This window comes from Sturnus vulgaris, chromosome 2, assembly GCF_052056855.1.
Source record: "Sturnus vulgaris isolate bStuVul1 chromosome 2, bStuVul1.hap1, whole genome shotgun sequence".
NCBI lineage: Eukaryota > Metazoa > Chordata > Aves > Passeriformes > Sturnidae > Sturnus > Sturnus vulgaris.
In genome coordinates this window covers 80753425-80773330 of record NC_142244.1, presented here as the reverse complement: position 1 = coordinate 80773330, position 19906 = coordinate 80753425, and the positions used below count along the sequence as shown (strand labels likewise).

The following is a 19906-nucleotide window of genomic DNA, read 5'->3' as shown; positions in this document are numbered from 1 at the left end:
CTGTAGGTGATGATCAACGTATTGATGTAGTTGTCCAAACCATTAGGAATGTTACAGATCAACTTTGGAACATGCAGTCTGTCTAGTCTGCTCACATCCTCCAACACAGATTTAAAACTCACACAGACTCCAAATGCCCAATTCTGCCATAGTGAAGACTTCACCCACAATTACAACTAGCCTTTTTGATTTGTTGTTGCAGAGGTTCCTATTCTGAACTTTCTGCTTATGAGTATTTTTCAAACAGAGTGCAGTGTTATGAATAAAGATGTGCCTTTTCTCTGGCCACATTAAAAAATACCCACAATATGGAACACCTTCAAAAACAATTCAGATATATTTTGGATAAGTGAAGGACATGGTGAAGAATCCTTGATGGGACTATAGTAACTCATATGCTCCACAGTGCTCAGTCCCCTCTAGAGGGAGTCCACTAACTGCTCTAAGGATTGGAGAACACTGTCCAAGACACTGCACAATCCTTTGACCTCATTCTGCCTTTGCTTCTTTCCTTTTTCCTTAGAACAAGCTGTATGATTTTAGGGAAAGGGTATCATTATCAGGTTTGGTTTCTTCAGAAGTTGCTCACCAGTAAGCATTTTTGCATTAGTTCATCCTTATTTGGCCTCAAACAGGCAGCTTTGCCATCACGAAAGCAAGCAGATCTAACAGTATGTATGTATTGAAATCATGACACATTCAATAAGAACCACACTCAGCCAACATTTGGAGAAAATTCTAAGGCTTGACTTCTGAAGGATTCATAAGTACACCCCATCGTGGCAAGAGAAAGTGATCTTCCCTGTACTGAAAAGATTTCTTAGCTTCACCATTTAAAATCTGAAAAATCGTACCCTAATCTAGTTTTACAGATGTGTGTTTTTTTCATGTGACCAGACTCTGCTGCCTTCTCTGCCTGTGGTGGAAGAATATCTGTGACTGAGTTTAGCTAGCATTTCAAAAATCAGCCAACTTTCTTTCAAAGCAGGAGTGTATTTGTTTCCCTAACACAGCATAAAAAGAGATGGATGACCATGTGTGATTGCTCAATGCCATACTTCATTTACATATCTGTCATCTCTGTTGAAATAGTCATGTGTGTCTTTTCTATTAGGACACACAGACACCTAGTACTAAAAAAAAAATACTTGCAAAAGAAACAGAACATTAAAAGACTGTTCAAAAATTGGATTCCTTTCTTTTCTTTTTAGGTACTTATAGAATTTTACAGGGAAGAGAAAAAAGAATGACAAAGCAGAGCAGGGAATGCAATAGCAGTTTGATCATCACTGCTTAAATTAACAATTCTTACCCTTATTCTAAGTACAAAGTAATCCATTGCTTCTCTGTAGCAGTACCAGACTACTTCCTATGCTAGCCAGTAAAAACTACAATCAAAGCTCCTCCTCATTTTCCCTGATTTGTCTTCTTTTAGGTAACAGTGTCTGTTCTTCTCCTTATGCCGTTCACTATGGAGGATATAACTTGCGGAAGGAAATAAAAAGGTACTTTACTTTCCCCTATAGATGCATAAGGCAAGCAGTGGCCCAGCCCTGCATATGCTATACATTACAAAGCTGTTATGCTTGCCCTTAGTGTCTCTTCCTTTTTCTTTTTTTTAATACCATATGGTACTAATTATCTTTGTGGGTACAAATAAAAATAAAGACTTCTTGAAACCACATTTGATTTATTCCTGACCACTGTAAAATCAGTAATAGAATACACTGTCAAACCACTGGCATGGAATGTGAATAATGTCTACCCTGCACTATGATTTCCCTCACATGCAAACGTATATGCAACTACACTACAAAACATGAGGCAAGGAGAGTTATGCTGAAGTCAGGATTCTCTGTATTCAACTATTGCTAACACCAACTAGACAAACTAGCTTCACAAATTCAGTTAATTCAAACAGAAGGTTTCAAGGCACTGACAGTGATGGGCCAGAGGACAAGAAAAGCTAGACATCCTAGAGGAAAAAAGTATACTGATAAAAAAGCCAAATAAGTGAATTAGCATTTTGACATGGGCTACTGCAATGGCTGATCAATTTACAGTACTGCCTAGGTTACTAGCAGCTACAATTCAAAAAAGTGGGGGAGTAGGGGAATAAAAGCACCAAAAGCCATACTTAAAGCAAGATGTTGACTCTTCCACCAATTACCTTCCACCTTTACAGTCTGAAAGTGTTTTCAGAATTAAGACTCTAAACTATTAAGGTTCTTCATCAAGGTAGCAAATTACTCATAAATCTACAATATTTTAAAGCTCTGTAGCTGAATATTCATATTACACCAAAGTGCTTAGATTGCTTCAAATGGGCACATGGGAAATTTGTGATGCTCAATTTGTGGTTAGTTACTAATGCAGCAACATTTTGCATTAATGAAACTCCTGATGTGCATTAATTACTGTACTGGCTTGTAACACATTTTTGTGCCTATTAGTTTGCTAATACTCAGAATAAAAATAATCATGTATGACTTGTGCGAGTAGGAAAATGTAAGCCACAGCTCATTTGAATTTAGAAAAAACAGACTATATTAAGAAACCATGCAGTTTCTCACCAGTTATTCTTGTGCATGAGAAGATGCCATTAACGAAAGGCATCAGCACATCTGAGTTCCTAGAAATGAACTTACCTTGGAGTCCCTAGAAATCGCTGTGATCTCAGTTGTTCAACCACATACAAAGATGCTGCTGTTGCCAGTAGTTGTCTTCTTTCAAGATCTGTCAACTTGTGTCCTAGTTTTCAGAAAGAAGTTTAAAAAAAATTAGATATCACAGACCAACACACACACAAAAAGCAACAACTATCAGTTAAGACACTGCTCAGTCCTTACACATGAAAGCTACACTTTTTCCCTCTAAATTAAGATGAGGCGTAGCATAACAGACGCTCTGAGTTTCAGAGTTTAAATTGCATGTTTTCATACAAATCAGCCCAATTGCTAACACTGGTATCTCTGTTAAAAACAATTTGACAACTGAAAGAAAAGAAATTGAATGATGCTGCAGCATCTTGTTTTCGTTACTGAAATGTCACTGGTTGACATATTGTACCTCATGCTGCTAAGGAATCCATCTGTACATTAGAACTTACTCAAAATATAGAACACTCAGTATTTTATCTGAGGCAAAGGCTACAGATCTTTCAAACAAAAGGGACAGTGCAACAGTATAAACCTAAAAAAAATATGGGGATAAGGCTACTCGTCAGCCCTGGGTCATTTAGTGTTATATGTGTAATCATTAGTTCACAACTAATGGAGTCAAAGTCATGTTTGACACTTCAGAAGCAGAAAGTGGCTCAAAGCAGTCTACAGCCTGAAGGCAGGCAACCTAAAAAATATTTGGTAAAAAGATACAATCGGGGTGATAGGAAGCAGGTTTTCTACCAGTCATGTTCCAGAAAGAGAAGGTTCGATAGAGATTCAATTATCCGTTCAACACGTTAAAAGAGCACAGTGACAAAACTCTGTCCGCCCCATCTTTAGGTCAGAAATCACACAACACAGATTTGGTATGAAAAGATGGCAAATAGGTGGCCAAGAATGATGCAAGATTCTAGAGAAGGGCCACCAAGAGGAGTAGAGAAATGGAGCACCTCTCCTATGAGGAACAGCTCAGAGAACTGGGATTGTTCAGCTGGAAAAGCAAAGGCTTCAGAATGACTTAACTGCAGCTGCCCAGTATCTGAAGGGTGCCTGCCAGAAAGATGGAGAGAGAATATTTACAAGAGTATGCAGTTAAAGAACAAGGGGGAATAGATTCAAATGAAAAGAGTTTAGATTAGACATTTGGAAGAAATCCTTTACTGCAAGGGTGGTGAGGCATGGGAACAGGTTGTCCGGGCATGGGTGCCCTATCCCTGGAAGTCCTAAGGCCAAGATGGATGGAGCTCTGAGCTATCTGGTCTAGTGGAAGACATCCCTACCCATTGCAAGGATGTTGGAACTGGGTGATTTTTAAGGTCCCTTGAAACCCAAGTCACTCTATGATTGTGTGAGAGAGAACAAAAAGACAAAGTACTCAATCCACAAGGCAGGAAGTTAAAATTTACATAAAACAAGATAAGAACTGCAAAGCTGAATTGTCATGAAGAGGAAAACTTTATCCTTGAGAAAGAGATTTTGCACAAGTGAAAGCAGAAGTGTTTCACAAGCAAGAGAGGAAGATTACACAATAAAGTTAACAAAAGATAAAGGCTGAGAACTGAAAGACTTTGCTAAACTCAGTTACAACACAGCTGTCAAAAAGTGCTTTATGTGCATGTATCACAGCAAATGTCATCATCCAGAACAAGTACAGATTTCACATGAAAGGATGGGGGAAGAGCTTCAGAAGGTTCTATCTCCCAGAGGAACCCTGCCCAAGGGGACACATTTGCTTCCAGTTCTGCAGCAGACAAACAGTTACACAGATCCCTTCTATATCTCCATTCTCCCATCACCTCAGTGCTATGTAATGTAAATTCACATTCCCCAGTACTGGTTACTAGCCAGTGACAATTTCTATCAGGAGACTAAAACACGACTAAAATGAGATCCTGAAGATATCCAGAATGGAGACTGCTGTAAAGAACTGGAGCAGACTCTACAGCAACAAAGCAACAATTTCAAAACAGGATGTCTTCTGCACAGAACCCATCATTCCACTGGGCATATTAAACAGGGTAAAGAGGCTAGTTAGAGTCCACCTCAGAAATGCAATCATGTCACAGTTACAGGAATACATTCATTGAAGTCCAGCTAACAGTACAAAGAAGTTGCCACAGGCCAAAAAATGTAAATTTAAAAATAACAAAACTCAGAAAATCTGCATCAATTTCTTTTTAATTTAGTCCACATTAACATATTCTGGCTGAATATTACTGCAAGTTCCTTTGCTCAGTGTTTATTTTTTTATCTGCCCTGAAATGGAAACTGCCTTCACTTCAACAAACAGATGCAGAAACAAAAATGCTGAAAGGTTGAGAACCTGGCTTCAGAAACAAACTCAGAAACAATCTTTCCTTTGCCAGTTACTAGAAAAACTGACTGCAAGGCAGAATTCAAAAAACACTGAACTTTTGTACTATTTGCACATATACACACACATGTGTGGATATATATAAGCCTTATGTAATTATACATTGCAATAACATCAATTATCTGGATCTGAAATGTGCCAATTTTCCCATTGTTTACACACAGTAAAGAAACTCTGAGATCACTTTTTCAAAACACTGAATCTAAAACTGATGATTTGCTTACATGCCTCAGCTAAAGGTACATCAGGAATCTGCCCTAAAGCCTTTGCCTTTCTGTCCTCCTGCCTAATGCTCATGACAAAACCGTGTCACCAAAATGCATATTCCCACCTGCTCCAACACACACTGTTAGAACCAACTCAAATAAAGGAACAAGGTAAAATTAGAAAGATCTCATTTCAAAGGTTTTATTGCACGACCTCCATCTTGGATGAAATAACTGCTTTTGTACTTGCTGTGCCACAAAACCTATTTTCTTCCTGTATCTTCAATAAAAATCTAACTCCAAACAGTGAACAAAGATCAGTAAGTTGAAACAGTTAAGAACTGATCAAGAGTCACACTCATTTCATTACTGCCAATATGAAAAAAATATTCCATTTGTCACTATTTAGACCAATGTGACATGCAGAAAGCCAGCTGTGGCTGTAGGAGCCAATGTAGGATTTCTTGGAGACAGTAGAAACTATTACCATGAACATACCAAAATTAAGTTTGGGTGTCTGGAAATAAACATTCAACCTTACCACAGAATGTCCTTAGCATAACTTCAGAGGCATACCTCAGAAGTTTGATTAAAGGCTGCTTCCTAAGGATGGCAATTTACCTCTCTTACACAGAGCAGACTGTTGTCAATACTGCGTTAGTTCTCTGAACTCCAGTCCCATTTCCCTTGCTGTCTGCTTTTGCTCTGCTGCTATGCTCAGCTGAATTCTAAACAGTTTTGAAGTCAAACTTACAATTACTATATTTGGAAATTCACAAATGTTCCAGATAGTAATACCTTTATTTCCCATCAAGTATTATTTCCCTTCAGAAGCTACTCCTCAGGATTTCAGTGGGGTGTCTTGAGGAATAAGTTAACATTCACCATCAATAAAGATATAACGACACAGCCCTTCACATTCACCATACAGATTGATTTGAAGAGTAACAAAGCTACCTCTGGAGCAGTTGCCCAAGTGCTTCTTGAAAGAGAGTGAAATGAGTAAATAGCAAAGGTCCTCCAACTTCCAATATACGAAGCTACACCATTGCTCTTCCCTGCTCTCATCACTGCAGACTCCTGGCTTACACAGAAATTTCATCTCCACAATAAAATGGGGAACTGGCAGCTCCCAAATCTCTGTTTAACCTAGGATATGCTACAGCTTTATCACTGAATTATCAACTGACTTACATAAGGCAAATACAAAACAGGAAGAATTATTATAATATTAAGTCACAACTAAAGGAGTGGAAGCAGTGTTGTTCATATTATTTAAAACTAGACTAGACACATCTATTACTACCAAATGGCAGAACCCTGGTCGGAAGGAAGACAAGAAAAAAAGTATTTCTCTCTCATTTCCCTGATGTTATGATTGCTTAAATCAATATTATCCCAGTATCCCCCAAGCTGAGTCAAAAAGGTTCATGCAATTACTTTACATAACCAGCTTCAAATTAAATTACATAAAAGGTCATTTTTCCCATAACAGTCTCATTTGCATTTTGTCCTAGAAATGTGTTTCCTACTATCAATTACAGGGAAAAAATCAAAACAAAACAAACAAGCCCTGGTTATGTACCCCAGTGAGTTATTTAATACTTGAAGACTGACTGTTTTCTGATTGAGAAGAATAAAAATTAAAAGCATAATGGGCAAGATAAAAAGTGCGATGTATAATTCAGATCAACACAAATGTAGGCAATGTTTATAACAGCCCTAGGTTGTGTTTTAGCTCAAGTTTTTCCCGGTGAATTTTGGAGTTAACCATTACAGATGGCACACATACGAAGTAGGATGAGGCAGAAAACAAAGTTGAATGCTATAAATATTAGATTCCAATGCAAAGAAAATGAATGGAATTAGCATCAAGCATCTTCCATGTTCTAATAGTAACAAACAGGGGAAGCTGTGTTCCTCCACCTACTAATAGCAAAAGCCTCTAGATTTAAATTTAAATGTTGTATCTGCAGTCCCAATTCACCTTAAAAGCACATTCACTCAGAATCATGGAATAACTGAGTATGAAGGGACCTTGAAAGGTCCTTAGTTTATTCAGTGTGTTCTCCTTCCCACCAAGCAATCTCAACATCAAATTCAGAATAGGTGGTTCAGAGGTTTGTGCAGTGACGCCTTTAAAAATCCCCAATTCATGACCCCTGACTCTTGCTGAGCAACTCATTGAAGAGCCTGGTTTCACATGCTTGGGAACCCCTCTGAGGTCCTAGAAGGCTGTCCTTAGGTCCACCCTAATCTTTCTTGCTTCCAGGCAAAACTAGACTGACTCTCCCAGCTTCTCCCTACAGGTCGTCTGTTCCAACCCCAGCACCACCCTTGTGGTTCTTCACTAGACATACTCACATTTATTGCCATCTTGCTTACATGCATGAGGGGATTAAAACTGGACACAGTATTCCAAACATGGTTTAGTAAGTGTTAAGCAGAGTAATCATTTCATCCAACTCACAGTATTATGGTAAACACAACATATCTAAAAGCCTTCACCTCATACACAGTCCCTGCAGCCAATATGCTATTTCAGAAGGGAAGCGCTTTCTTTTTATTCTTTTTTGTATTAGAATGTCCATCAGAATTTCTGTTCTTCCTCTCCATTCAAATGAGGTAAACATGCAAGAAGAGGGAAAGTAAATTATTCCTTTTCTTTTTTTCTTCCTAATGTATTTTGGGACGACTTCTGTGATAATCTCTTGGAAAATGCCCCATCTTTCATTGGCACAGGATATGTCTCCTAAAGAGAGTGACTGATTTCAGACTTCATTTAATAGTCAGAAAGAGTGGAACATCGAGAAAAAGAAAATCTCAATATTTACCAAGAAAATTAGGAAAATATAAACTGTGAAACAGACTGAACCACAATGACTAATCCCATGAACAGGGTACTAACCCTAAAGATCCTTTAATTTGTCTTTTGTCCAAGACTCCTCTTGGATCTTTGTGAAAATAGAGATGCACTTTCTGTGCCTATAAAATAGGGATAATACACAGTCAATTTCCTTCTCATCAGGCAGATTAGAAAGTACAGAGGCTTCCCAGGTTGTTTGGAAGCCATAGAAGAACAGTGCATCTGACTCCTGCATGCTTGGCAGACATTTTTATTCTGTAAGCAAAGTGCTTGGAGGCCACTCTAAGGTGCACTTCTGCCACCTGACATAATCAGTGTTTTTGCACCTACCCTCAGAACCACACACCTCCCAAAGCACACGTGAGTGCTCAGAGCAGCAACCCACTCCAGCTCACCTACTGCCAGCCAGCATTCCAGCCAGCCATCCCTCACATGGACAAAAAAGGGTGTGACAGCAGCTGCTCTCCCACACTAATCATATTCTGCACAAGGTTACTTTTAGCAGAGCTAGTATTTTAAGATAACTTGCAATAAACCAACTACTTCTGGTAGTGAATGTTTAAAGATGGGAAGAAAGAGTTAAACTCTAATAACGAAAATTACTAAACATGCCCATTCTACACGTAATTTGAAGAGAGCATCACATAGGTTAATGGAAAAGTAGCCAAAATACCTCTAAGAATTCTTTCTTTCTTAACTTAGAGTAAAGGTCTTCTAACAAATGAATATAATGGAACTCATAAAAATGAGACAGTAAAATAAAGCATCTCTTATTTTACTCTTAAGACTCAATATTTATACTTGAAGAAAAATGCACAAGCAAAATGGACCAATACTTCATGCAGTCAGAGGGAACACAGCTGAGATTCATTACTTATCATCAGTGTAGATCACTATAACTGTAGTGGCAATTTTGCAAGTTATAAAAGAAACACAATGGACTGTGCTTGAGCATTAATATTACACACATCTCTATTGAAATGTTTCTATTTCTTAAGTTTTCCAAATTTAAAACACTTCTGGTATGGATTCCTACTGTTAACAACAGCACATATTTTTACATATTTCCAGGTCCATGTTGGTCATACATTGCTCTAATTTTTCAGATTGTCACAGCTCTTTTTTTATAGCTATTCATCTTCTATAAGCAACAGTAAGATATATGAAGCTACTTAACTCCTAGCAAAGTTTACCCTGGGTATTTATATTTTAAAAGTTAGTTTAAGTGATTAAACTAATTACAAATAAATTAATTTTTGTCTTTGATTCTCTTGCTGAACTTCTACCTGTCATCTGCCCACCATCCTTTCTTGCCTGCAACAGTTCCCATTTGATTTGAATTTGTAGAAATAGTTGGTTTTTTTTAAGTACTCATTGAAAAATATCCTCACCTTCAAGTCATCCATTTTTTTAAGCATGAAGGACCTGACCCAGTGCAAACCATATCATTTAAAAGGGTTTTCAGTTTCTTTGGTGAGCTTTTTATCAGTATTTATGAGTAACTATACTTGAACTGAAGTACAATGCCATAATATGTTTATTTATAATTAAGAAGGCTAATGTGTGCTTGTGCTTGATACGTGGAAGGAGATGAGCAAGACTTCACACAGCAGGAACAAAGCCTAGGAATTTCCCATGTGCCAATCATTAGTTTCTGTTATGAAACGTCACAATATCTGTTCTTGTGTCTTCTGGTGTCCAGAGAAAAAGTATAACTTTAAGAATCTGTTAATATAATATTGCTGTTTGGTGTACATTTTTATTGCTCCTAGTTACGTGCCAGGTAAGGGCTGCCTTCTCACAATACAGTATCAGTACTCTAACATCTTGCCTCCTTGCTTTTTCCCTCCATTCCCCTCTCCCCATTCCCAGTCTCCCATTCACTTTGCACATTTACTGAAGTTCACCAGATTGCTTCACGAGCTAAGTCAACCCAGGAACTTACAAAAAAATTATCCCAACAAAAGCAGCAACAGTGAACAAAATGTAGGTTTCATGGTGGTTTAGAGATCTGGATCTACTCAGGAAAATTACTAAATAGTCCCAGAAACATCAGAGAGACAAGACATGAGATTCTGTATCCAAGTGTCAGGGAAGGGAGAGAGACTAGCCACAGCAGCACCAAGCCTTCATGAACAGATGATCAGAGTACCCTAGAATCTCTGCTGGATGAAAGCCAGCTGAGTTACCCAAAGACTAGCTAAGTAACCCCTAGCAAAAACAACAAAGGTGCTTTTCAGCTTGAAGCATCCCAAGCCCACTGCCACTCAAGGTGGCTAACACCTGTTCCTGTGGTCTCAGTCAGGAGCCAGGAACAAGCAGGATGCATTAATCCTACATGTAGGACTGTATCACACACAGACTTATCAATTACATCACGATATCAAGTAGTTCTGGTGCAAAGAATAGTCATCCACACACTCACACACTGAGTCCTGAGGTAAGAAAAATCTGTTCTGCTCCTTAATGAGACTGGAATTTGGCAAGGTGCCAGTCATGTCCAGTGACTGCCAATCTGGCAGTGCTGCCTCCAAAGTGATATGAGGATTCTGCCACATTGGATTAATGATGAATGGGGGAAAAGGAATCTCCACAGGATTCATAAAGGACCCATGAATGATGAACTATAAATACTGTCTTTTTTTAATAAGAAATGTGTTCTGCCTGATGAATGCCAGCTGACGTGAGAGACCTATATGGAAGAACCAAGTCTCTGACCACACAGATCAAGAAAGCAACTACAGCAGATTAGCTAAGAGAGACACAATCTTTTAAAACCTGATCCTTGTGAAAGGTAACCAATCTATTTGCTTTCTTACATTTTTCTAGCAACCATTGGTAAACATTTTTGAAACTGTATCGTTTGAGATGCTCTAAAGAAATTATTGCATTTGTGTTTATGTTAATCTAGTGTATGAGTTAATAATTTCAAAATTATGCCCACTACTGTGTGTAGTGAGTATTAAGACCAGGATACTGAAATACTCTGATAAAATGTCACACCCTCCAGACAAGGCTGCGGAGAAAACAAAGGGTGCCAAAAGGCAATTCTAAAGATGCTACACCAACTTAATGAAGAAGTAACAGTGCTGAGTGAAAACTTATCAAACTATAGTTAACAGTAGTACTGTGTGTAATGAAGCATGATAGCACAGCAGTATTGAATAGATGTTTATTTTGCATATTTCATATGACCTATAAATGTTTTTTCTTGACAGGTGAATTTCATTTACTATTTAATCACTGAACGTATGTATTTTGTCTTCTTGAAAACAAAAAAAGATAACTACTTCAACTTTATGCTTTGTTTAAAAACTCTAATTGTGTGTATGCACAGATATATTTGAAGAAAAAGTAAAGACTGGGGAGCATATCAGTTTGAAAATATAAAGGAAGAATAATCAAAACAGCACAGCTAAAGAAAAGAAACTCTTCCAAATGAAACAAACCTTTAAAGCCATCAGGATAGACTTCAGGAAGGAATTTAGTGCTGATGTCTCCTTGAACAAAGCGTGGATGGACGATAACTTCTCGCAGTAAAGAAATATTATGAGCCACACCTGAGAACAAAAAAGTACAAAATCAGGTAATATTAATCACAAATTACTGTAGGAAAGGACTTATAAAAATATGAACCCCTATCTTTCTGGAATAAATACTAGTTCACAACTTAGACACCATAGTACTGATGTAATCAATGCAGATTTACCAGTTTTGTTTCATTCCTGCCTCAAAACCCTTTTAAACACTCAGCTTAATTATAAAGTAAACAATCTAAATTTTCACCTCATCAAACCTAATTCAAACACCTATGTTAAGGACAGTAAGCACAACCAAGAGACTTTTGGTTCAGGTTCAGAAGATTTAGGCAAGACCAGAGCCATCTCCTTGAAATTACAAATTTGTCATGACAGTAAATATTAGCTCAATTCCACTGAACCCTGAATGGAAGAGATGCACTATGTTAAATCCCAATCACAGTAATGAAATACAGTAAAAACTTTTACCACTTAACATATCATTTTACAATTTGTAATTTATTTTATAAATTTATTTTTATCTTTTGCAATGCATAAGAGATTCCTGTGTAACTTACAAAACAAAGAAATGTATTGCTTCCTCCACATGTATTTTTATCCAACCTTGCCTGGTCAATTATTTTATTGAATACCCTGATTCTCCTTTAGCACCACTCTGATTCTGTTAGGCATACAGCCCACAATTTATTTAATTTTAAAAGTAAAGAAGGTTTAGAGACATCTTGATCCTTTAATTTCTCTGAATATTATGCAACTTTTTATTTCCTGCATTTCTTCATCTCTTTCTCATTCCAGTTCTCAGCCTGTCTCCTCTATCTCCAAAATGATTTTATTTTTAATAGAGTAACTTCTGTGTAACTAAGTTAGTTACATAGAAATCCTAAACGGCACTTTGCCAGAAGTATTTGCAGTTTAGCAATGGTCACTAAAAGTAATTTCACTGAAATACTAAATACAAGAAATTCCTTATAGGAGATGGCAGAGGAAAAAAAAAAATCCTTGGGTAAAAACTCTCTAGAGCACTTAAATTATCTTCTCCTTACTGCAAACACTTTTCAAAAAGAAAGTATTTTCTCTTTTAAGAGTAGCATACAGGTGATCTCTGGAAAGATTACAGGTCAGAAAACCACCATCTTTATCTCCATTCTCTTCTCAATTTTAGAAGGAGATCAAACAAATTTTGATGAGCCAGAAGAGTTCCATCTTAATATGACTACATATAATAACGCTGGCTCATAAACATTAATGTTTCTTAAGAAAAGCTGGAATAGTCATGCAGTTCAGGAGCATTACAAGTGTTGATTTATTCCAGGTATGGATAAATAAGGAGCTCCTATATCCAACCTCAGCTGTGCACATTCTCACCCTCTGGAAAAACAAAGTAATCCCATTCTTTCGTCACTGCCAGAGGAACAGGTAATTCCAAATCACATTGTATTTGCCATATCACATTAACTTTGCCTTAAGCTGCACACCATTAAGTATAAAATGCTGAACACATCACAAAAACATTTGTGGCAAAAATTTGTCTGTGAAGTCTTATCTCTTACAAAGCACAAAATTGTGTACTTCGCATATGTTTACCCACAAGTTATTGTGATGGTGATGGTATGATCACAATTAGAGATGACAGAGCTCAATTATTTGCACTTCTTTTCCTAATAGCTCTAGCTTAAAATAATATTGAAAAAGAAGTCATTGCAAACTTGGGTATTTCAGCTGTAAATTAGGTTATTTGGATCTTTTCCCTTGTTGAGATCTCACCAGAGCAAAGAGGCTACAGGAGATTCTTTTACACTCCTTTTTCTTTTGTGTTTTTCCAGTTTAGAACCATGAACAACATCCTTGTTATTTTATATGCAGACCAGTTCAAACACTTTCAAAGATTTCTTCCCCTACTAGTCTCTGCTGGTGTAAATTTTCAAGCTCTCTGTGTGGCCATCACTGAAAACACTTTAAATGCACTGAGTCAGGCTCAGCCTCACCAAATCATGAAATAACAGCTTTAAAAACCCATTCATGAGACATTAAATAGCATATGACACAAGCAGTTCAATGATGACATGACAGAAATTTGTCCATTTGATTAAAAGAAGATCCTTGCCGCCTGTAACCTAAATAATCATCCATGGACTCTGATTTCATAAACACTGAATGAAAGTCACACTGGATCTCCACTAAACAAAGGAATCTAAAATCTTACTCTAAGTGACCATAACTTGGAAACAAATAATGTCTGTCTTTGGCTGCTACAAATTCCCCCCAGAATTTCCAATCTGAATAGTAAGTTGAAATATCCCAGAGACTTCATCTACTACAGCATCAAGACAAGGAGCTCTTCAATGCTGCCCAACTTTGAATCCAGGATTTAAACGTGCTACAATGTGTAACCAGAGTATCTCACATTTTTCTTTACTAAACTGCTATAAGATCCCTGGTGAGGTGATGGCTGATGACAGAGCTTGGTGTCTCAACTGACTGCCCCAAAGACCTAAAAAATCAAAAAAATACTATGAGTATTCTTAATTATTTCTAACTCATGTGCATCTAAAAAATATGAGGCTTCTGCAATGTTTTAAGCCCCAAAATTCCTTCAAATAAGTTCATTAGCACAAACAAGCCTAGGTGTTTGGGAAGCAATATAAAAAGCATTTTACATACACGGATTAAATATTTAATAAACAAGTTTTCCTTTAAAGTATCAGGAAAGGCTATCTTTATCAGTCCCTGTGATCATTATATGAGCAATGACTGCATTGTTGATCTGCTTCTCAAGACTGAGTTGATACTTTTAGTGATGTACCAAATCATATGGCTTTAAAAAAAAATTACCAGTGTAATCCTTCAGAAGTCTAGAAGTTTTAGATTTGCAATTTAGTGTGACCTCTGTCAAAGTTCATAAGGTCTCCATCTGTGTGTGAGTAACTACTAGGCTACAGAAATATGGACCCCTAGAGCAGCTTGCTCCTGACTACCTGCTGCTTCCAAAACACTGGCCAGACATTAGCCTCACACTCTCACAGGATCAAACAGAGGCTAACAGGCAATGCTTATTTCATGCAAAGTTAGACACTAAACTGAAGTATATTGTATTTATGTTGCAGTGGTTTTCAGAGAATTTTTCTTTTTCTTGAGCAGATCTGCAGACTGCCAGGAACAAAATCACATTTGTTAGCCTGACAAGCCATGGCATTTCAACAAACAAGCAAAATCCTAAACTATATAAATTTATTTCTCCTCTAGAAAACAAAATTTCACTTCAGCATCACAATTTTTACATTGTTATGGCTGATGCAGAACTGCAGTTACAGTTATATTCTTCTTTCGTCTAAGTCAAAATATAATAAAATATAATAATCACTGCTCTTTGTACTTCTGTTTTTTCATTTTACATGGCTGTAGTTTTCATACAATATTACATCAGTAAAAGATATCAGTTTAAGATATGCTTCTTGGGTTTCAATTTTTACACTCTTTTCTAGAATATATTTGTAAAAGAAAGCAGATTAGTATTTAAATTTAAATTATGGAGAGCTAATGAAATTTTTAAAAACTACATATTCATAAGCTTTATATAGAACATATATTCCTGAGGTTCCATTAATTTTCCAGTTAAATTGTCATTATTGCCTAATGAATACAGGAACACACTAAATAATCACACTGCTCACCACAGCTTATTAGCAACCCCCATTTGAAGAAGCCCTCATTAAAAAAAAATAAATTATAATCAGAATAAATTACTCCCCATACTGCCTGTCTCTATTTTGCCTCCTTCCTTTCTTCATTCTCTGCCTTAAAAACTCCGCTAAGTTCACCAGACTTTTCATTAACTTATATTCTATAGCCTAACTCCTAACCCATCCTCACAAGAAAACCCAAAGACAATAATAAAATTCATTTTATAGAAAACAATTTTGTAACAGGTTTATGAAGAGGCTAGCACACCACATTTTTACTCACTAAAAATCAGAACTTGGAATGCCAAGGCACAAATCATAGGCAGTGTTTTCACTATAAATATTTACTGACACTAAACATATTCAGTGTTGATTAGCCTTTTTACAGTATTAAGCTTCTGTCATCTTGATGCCTGCAAACACAAATCTGCATTTATCCATGTAAACTTAATTGGAGTCCTACATGCCCCTCTGTAGATAAGCAGTTGAATAGACTTAACTTGCTGAAAATTTCAAATGGTGCTAAGTGGAACAGAAAGAACTTTATCTGCACACTTACTGACTGCAAAACCAACATGTGGAGTACAAAACTAGAGGTTTCTCTTTTTAACAAGCCAGCAAAGCTAAACTATCACCCAACAATTTAAATGCTGAATAAGAATAAATGTAATGAAGCTTAGGAGATCTCTCAGTTATTTCTCTAAAGAAAATACAAAAAATATTAACTAAGCTCTGCACTGAACATTATGAAACACTGATTACGCTACTGTTCCTTAAAACAAGAACATTATTGGAATTGCACAGACTATGAAAACATCACTTTCAACACAAGAACGTCCAAAGTCCATGATTACTACACAGCAAGCCTCCAGGTTCTTAATTCCAAAAGATTTCATAATATTCCCTAAAACTCTCAACATTCAACTGTTAACTGTCTTTCAAAGCTTGTGTTTTGCTACAACTTACTTCAGAGCTGGCTATCTGCATACAAAGTCCCATCCCAAAAGCAAGAAAAAAAAAAAGGGGATTTTAGCTTTTAATTTTAATACACAAACATCCACGTAAAATTCTCACGTGGGATCAGTACACCACTGACCCTCAGAGCAGAACATGTATCCCTATTAAAAACAATAATTCTTTCACATACAAAAGTCTGGAGCTCACTGAACTCACACACCAGGATAAAGGGGGCAAAGAAGTGAGGTAAAAGGAGATTATATATAGTAATATTGTACTGTAAAATCATAAGTTTAAACTCAAACTAAATTTTGTAACTGCATGTGGTTCTGAACTTCTTAGAGGACCATATTTACAGTGTTAGCAAACACATATGAATGCTTGAATCAGTAGAATAATTTGAAGCAGAAGCTAAGCAGGCTTTGTCAATAAAAGTGAAAGAAAATAAATGGCCATTCTACCATCATCCTCTTCTCAGATATCCTTTTACTCTAAAGATGAGGAATACAACACTAGAACAACTTTGTAGCTAGAGAAATAACAGCACTTCTTTTTCAATGTCTTCTCAACTGGACACATTACATTTCTTGTTTTTCACTGCCCCAGCTCTTTCTCCTTAACAAAAAGGAGAGGGGGAAAAAAAAAAATCACACAAAAAACTTATCTGGCAAAAAAAAAAAAAAAAAAAAAAAAGGTACTTTATTTTAACTTCCCATTCTGTACCAATAACACTGCCTTCCTTTTTTACCTGATCAGCCTGTACATCAATTGGCTTTCCCCTTCTTCTCCACAGGACACTGGTAATCTGTAACCCTTCCTAAACTACATCCCACATTTTGCCAAGAAGTTGGCATTCCCTCTCCCTCCATTGTGACTGGCTTAAGAAAAGAAGAGAACAGGAGCAGCATCTGAGATCCAAGCTGATGTTACTAAGCATTCTGAAATGGTCTCTTCTAGTGATTTTGAACTAAGTTTGTTTCCTTCCCTTCTCCAGATTTGGCTTCCACATCAGTACACTTGGGAATCTGCAAGGGGTGAGAACACAAATATTTTTGCAGAACTACCTGTTACCTTTGCTATGCACAAGTTGTATGACCTGCTGAAGCATTTTTAAAAGCACAAAAAACCAAAAGCTCATTTCAGTTAAGAACAGACACTATACACTGCTTTTGCAGCTAAATAGGCTTCTCACACACAAAGGCTGTTTTGCTCACAATACCAGTGAGAGCATTTGCAGAGGATCAGAATACAGGAGAGTCTAAATCTTATGTGTATACTGCTATTGAGAAGTATATTTCAAATTAAAACTAAATAACTCAGCAATTTATGATATTTAGATCCAAATTAAAGTTTACTGCGAAAAGCTTTGTACCTGAAATTAATTTATTTGAAATCTATGATAAAATACTAAAATTGAAGTTGGATGTTTTTCCTTATGCTCCAGGATGACCTTGCTTGAGCAGAGAGGTTGGACCACATGATCCACTGTGATGTCTTCCAATCTTTGTGATTCTTGGAAAGCCAAAGCCTTCACACAACACTAAGTACAGCTCTCCTTTTCCCCCACCCATTAGTGTGTTTACAGTTGCAAAAGCTCAAGGCAACAGTTTCTGCTGCCACTATTCTGGCAGGTCTCCACTCTGTTAACTTCTACATTTCTCTTCCCCTCAAACATTCACCACCATTATTTAACACTTTTCTGTTTTCTCTATGCTCTTTCACCTCATGCTGGAAGATTCCCCCAACCTCAGCTGGTGGCTCCCTTATTTCTTCTTCATTTCTACTCCTTCTTGCTCTATCTGTTGTTTACCCTTTGCCACAGAGACTCCTTTTTCCACTCTTCTTCCTCTCAAATGGTCTAATACATTCCTCTCTCCACAGAGCAAGCAGAATCTCAACAGAGAAGGGTTGACTTTGTATAAAGACTTAAACTTCATGTTACTGCTTTACTTTTGAATGCTCAGAGAAGATAAAAAGCAGAGGTCAAAGGAAAGACTACAGGAATCTGCACTCAAGAATATGAGCTATCTGTTCAATCAGACTCTCTAGTGAATTGATAATGTGTTCTATTTGCTACATAAATATAACCATTTCTTTTATTTAAATAGATAAAAATAACTTTCATACACAAACTTTCCAAAACTTCATACTGGGATTTAATCATGCCTTTCAAATGAACAGATGATCCAGCACCAGAAATGACAAAAACATATTAGAACTTTTGAAAACTGAGAAGGAAAGCACACCACACCATGTTTACACACAAGACATATACACTGAAGGGCATTCTTTCAATCTCTATTTCTGTTGTTCAGATTAAACGCCCCCAAAATAAACAAAAAGAACAAAAAGTTTTGGAAAAAATACCATAAGAGACAGATGAGCTACTAACAACAGCACATGCTCAAAGAAAATAAATCATACCTCACCCCAATGAGCAACAGTGCCTCCCTGTTTGACTGGAATCTTGAACTTTCCACTATTCACAAATTGTCCAGTAACCACTGCACAAAACAAGAAATGTCTCGAGACTAATATGTGTTGGACTTTTAACTTGAATCACCCCTGAACTATACTGAAAGAGTCAGAGATAAAAGTGTTACCTAATTAGACCCTTTGTCATTCTGGAGTCTCAGCTGATATTTTGAATTCAGATCAGGTCTCAGTGGAGGAGTCAGTTCCTGTCAGAATAACTTAGACTTAAAGAACCTCAAGAGGTAATTTAATCTAATCCACAACTCAAAGAAACGCTATCCTAGACTTTCATCTGCTCCCATTAACAACAATGGAGATGTTTCACAGGAAAAAAGATGGAGATTATATTCCCATGATCATATTGGCTCTATCTTGACTGAATCTGGAGTTAGTCATACTGTCAGTATCTACCAATGAACAGACTGTAGCATTTCCTTTTTCACTGTGTACAAGTTGTCATCAGCCCAAACTGTAATAAAATATTAACCCAGCAGGCATTTTCCGAGCACAGTATTGTTGCAAACACTCCAATTTGCTTTATTCAACATTTTTAATGAAGATACTGCTATTACAGGCACTATATGATGCAGCCTTAATGCATTTCTTACTCAAATTTTGCTTAAGTGTGCTTTCTTTGCAGGTATTAGACTGTTTTTAAAATATAATTATTTTAATTTCCTTCATGATCTTGTCAGGCAGATTTAACTGGGAAGGACAGCTAAACCAGGAATTCAAGGCCAGGTAATATCCAGTCCAAGAAGACAAGTGAATAAAGACTTGTCTGGGGACTTGTTCCCTGTAAATGGAATGGAGCTAAAAAGGAATGGGGTAACTTGTGAATATCCCAAAGCCACAGCAGTAGATACTGAATGTTTTCTCACACAGCCAATAGACGAGGAGCAGCAGAGTAAGTCCTTGCCCTTCACACTACCAACATGCCTCAACCCAGCCTAGATGAGTCACCCCCTGAAGGGTCACTGTGCTACTTCAGTCCTGGCTTCTCTGCTGGGACTGCCATCAATGACATTGTGTAGTGGCATTTGCTCCAAGAAGACATTTGTCTTCTAGGAACTGGATAAAAACCACTGATTTCATGCAGGTCAGCAAGCAACTATCAAAATAGTAGTGACTAAAATTTCTTACCAA

General features: G+C 37.0%; 1 protein-coding gene across 2 annotated transcripts in view; it reads right to left on the bottom strand.

Annotated features, from left to right (window-relative positions):
* PCCA (propionyl-CoA carboxylase subunit alpha) overlaps nt 1-19906 on the bottom strand; it is a 271414-nt gene that overhangs the window by 125573 nt on the left and 125935 nt on the right. For both annotated transcript variants that reach the window (XM_088159871.1, XM_014873333.2), the window contains exons 17-18: nt 11559-11669; nt 2649-2751 (exon numbers count right to left, since the gene is read on the bottom strand). In XM_088159871.1, the coding sequence (XP_088015997.1) occupies nt 2649-2751; nt 11559-11669 (214 nt within the window). The remainder of the gene's footprint in view (nt 1-2648; nt 2752-11558; nt 11670-19906) is intronic.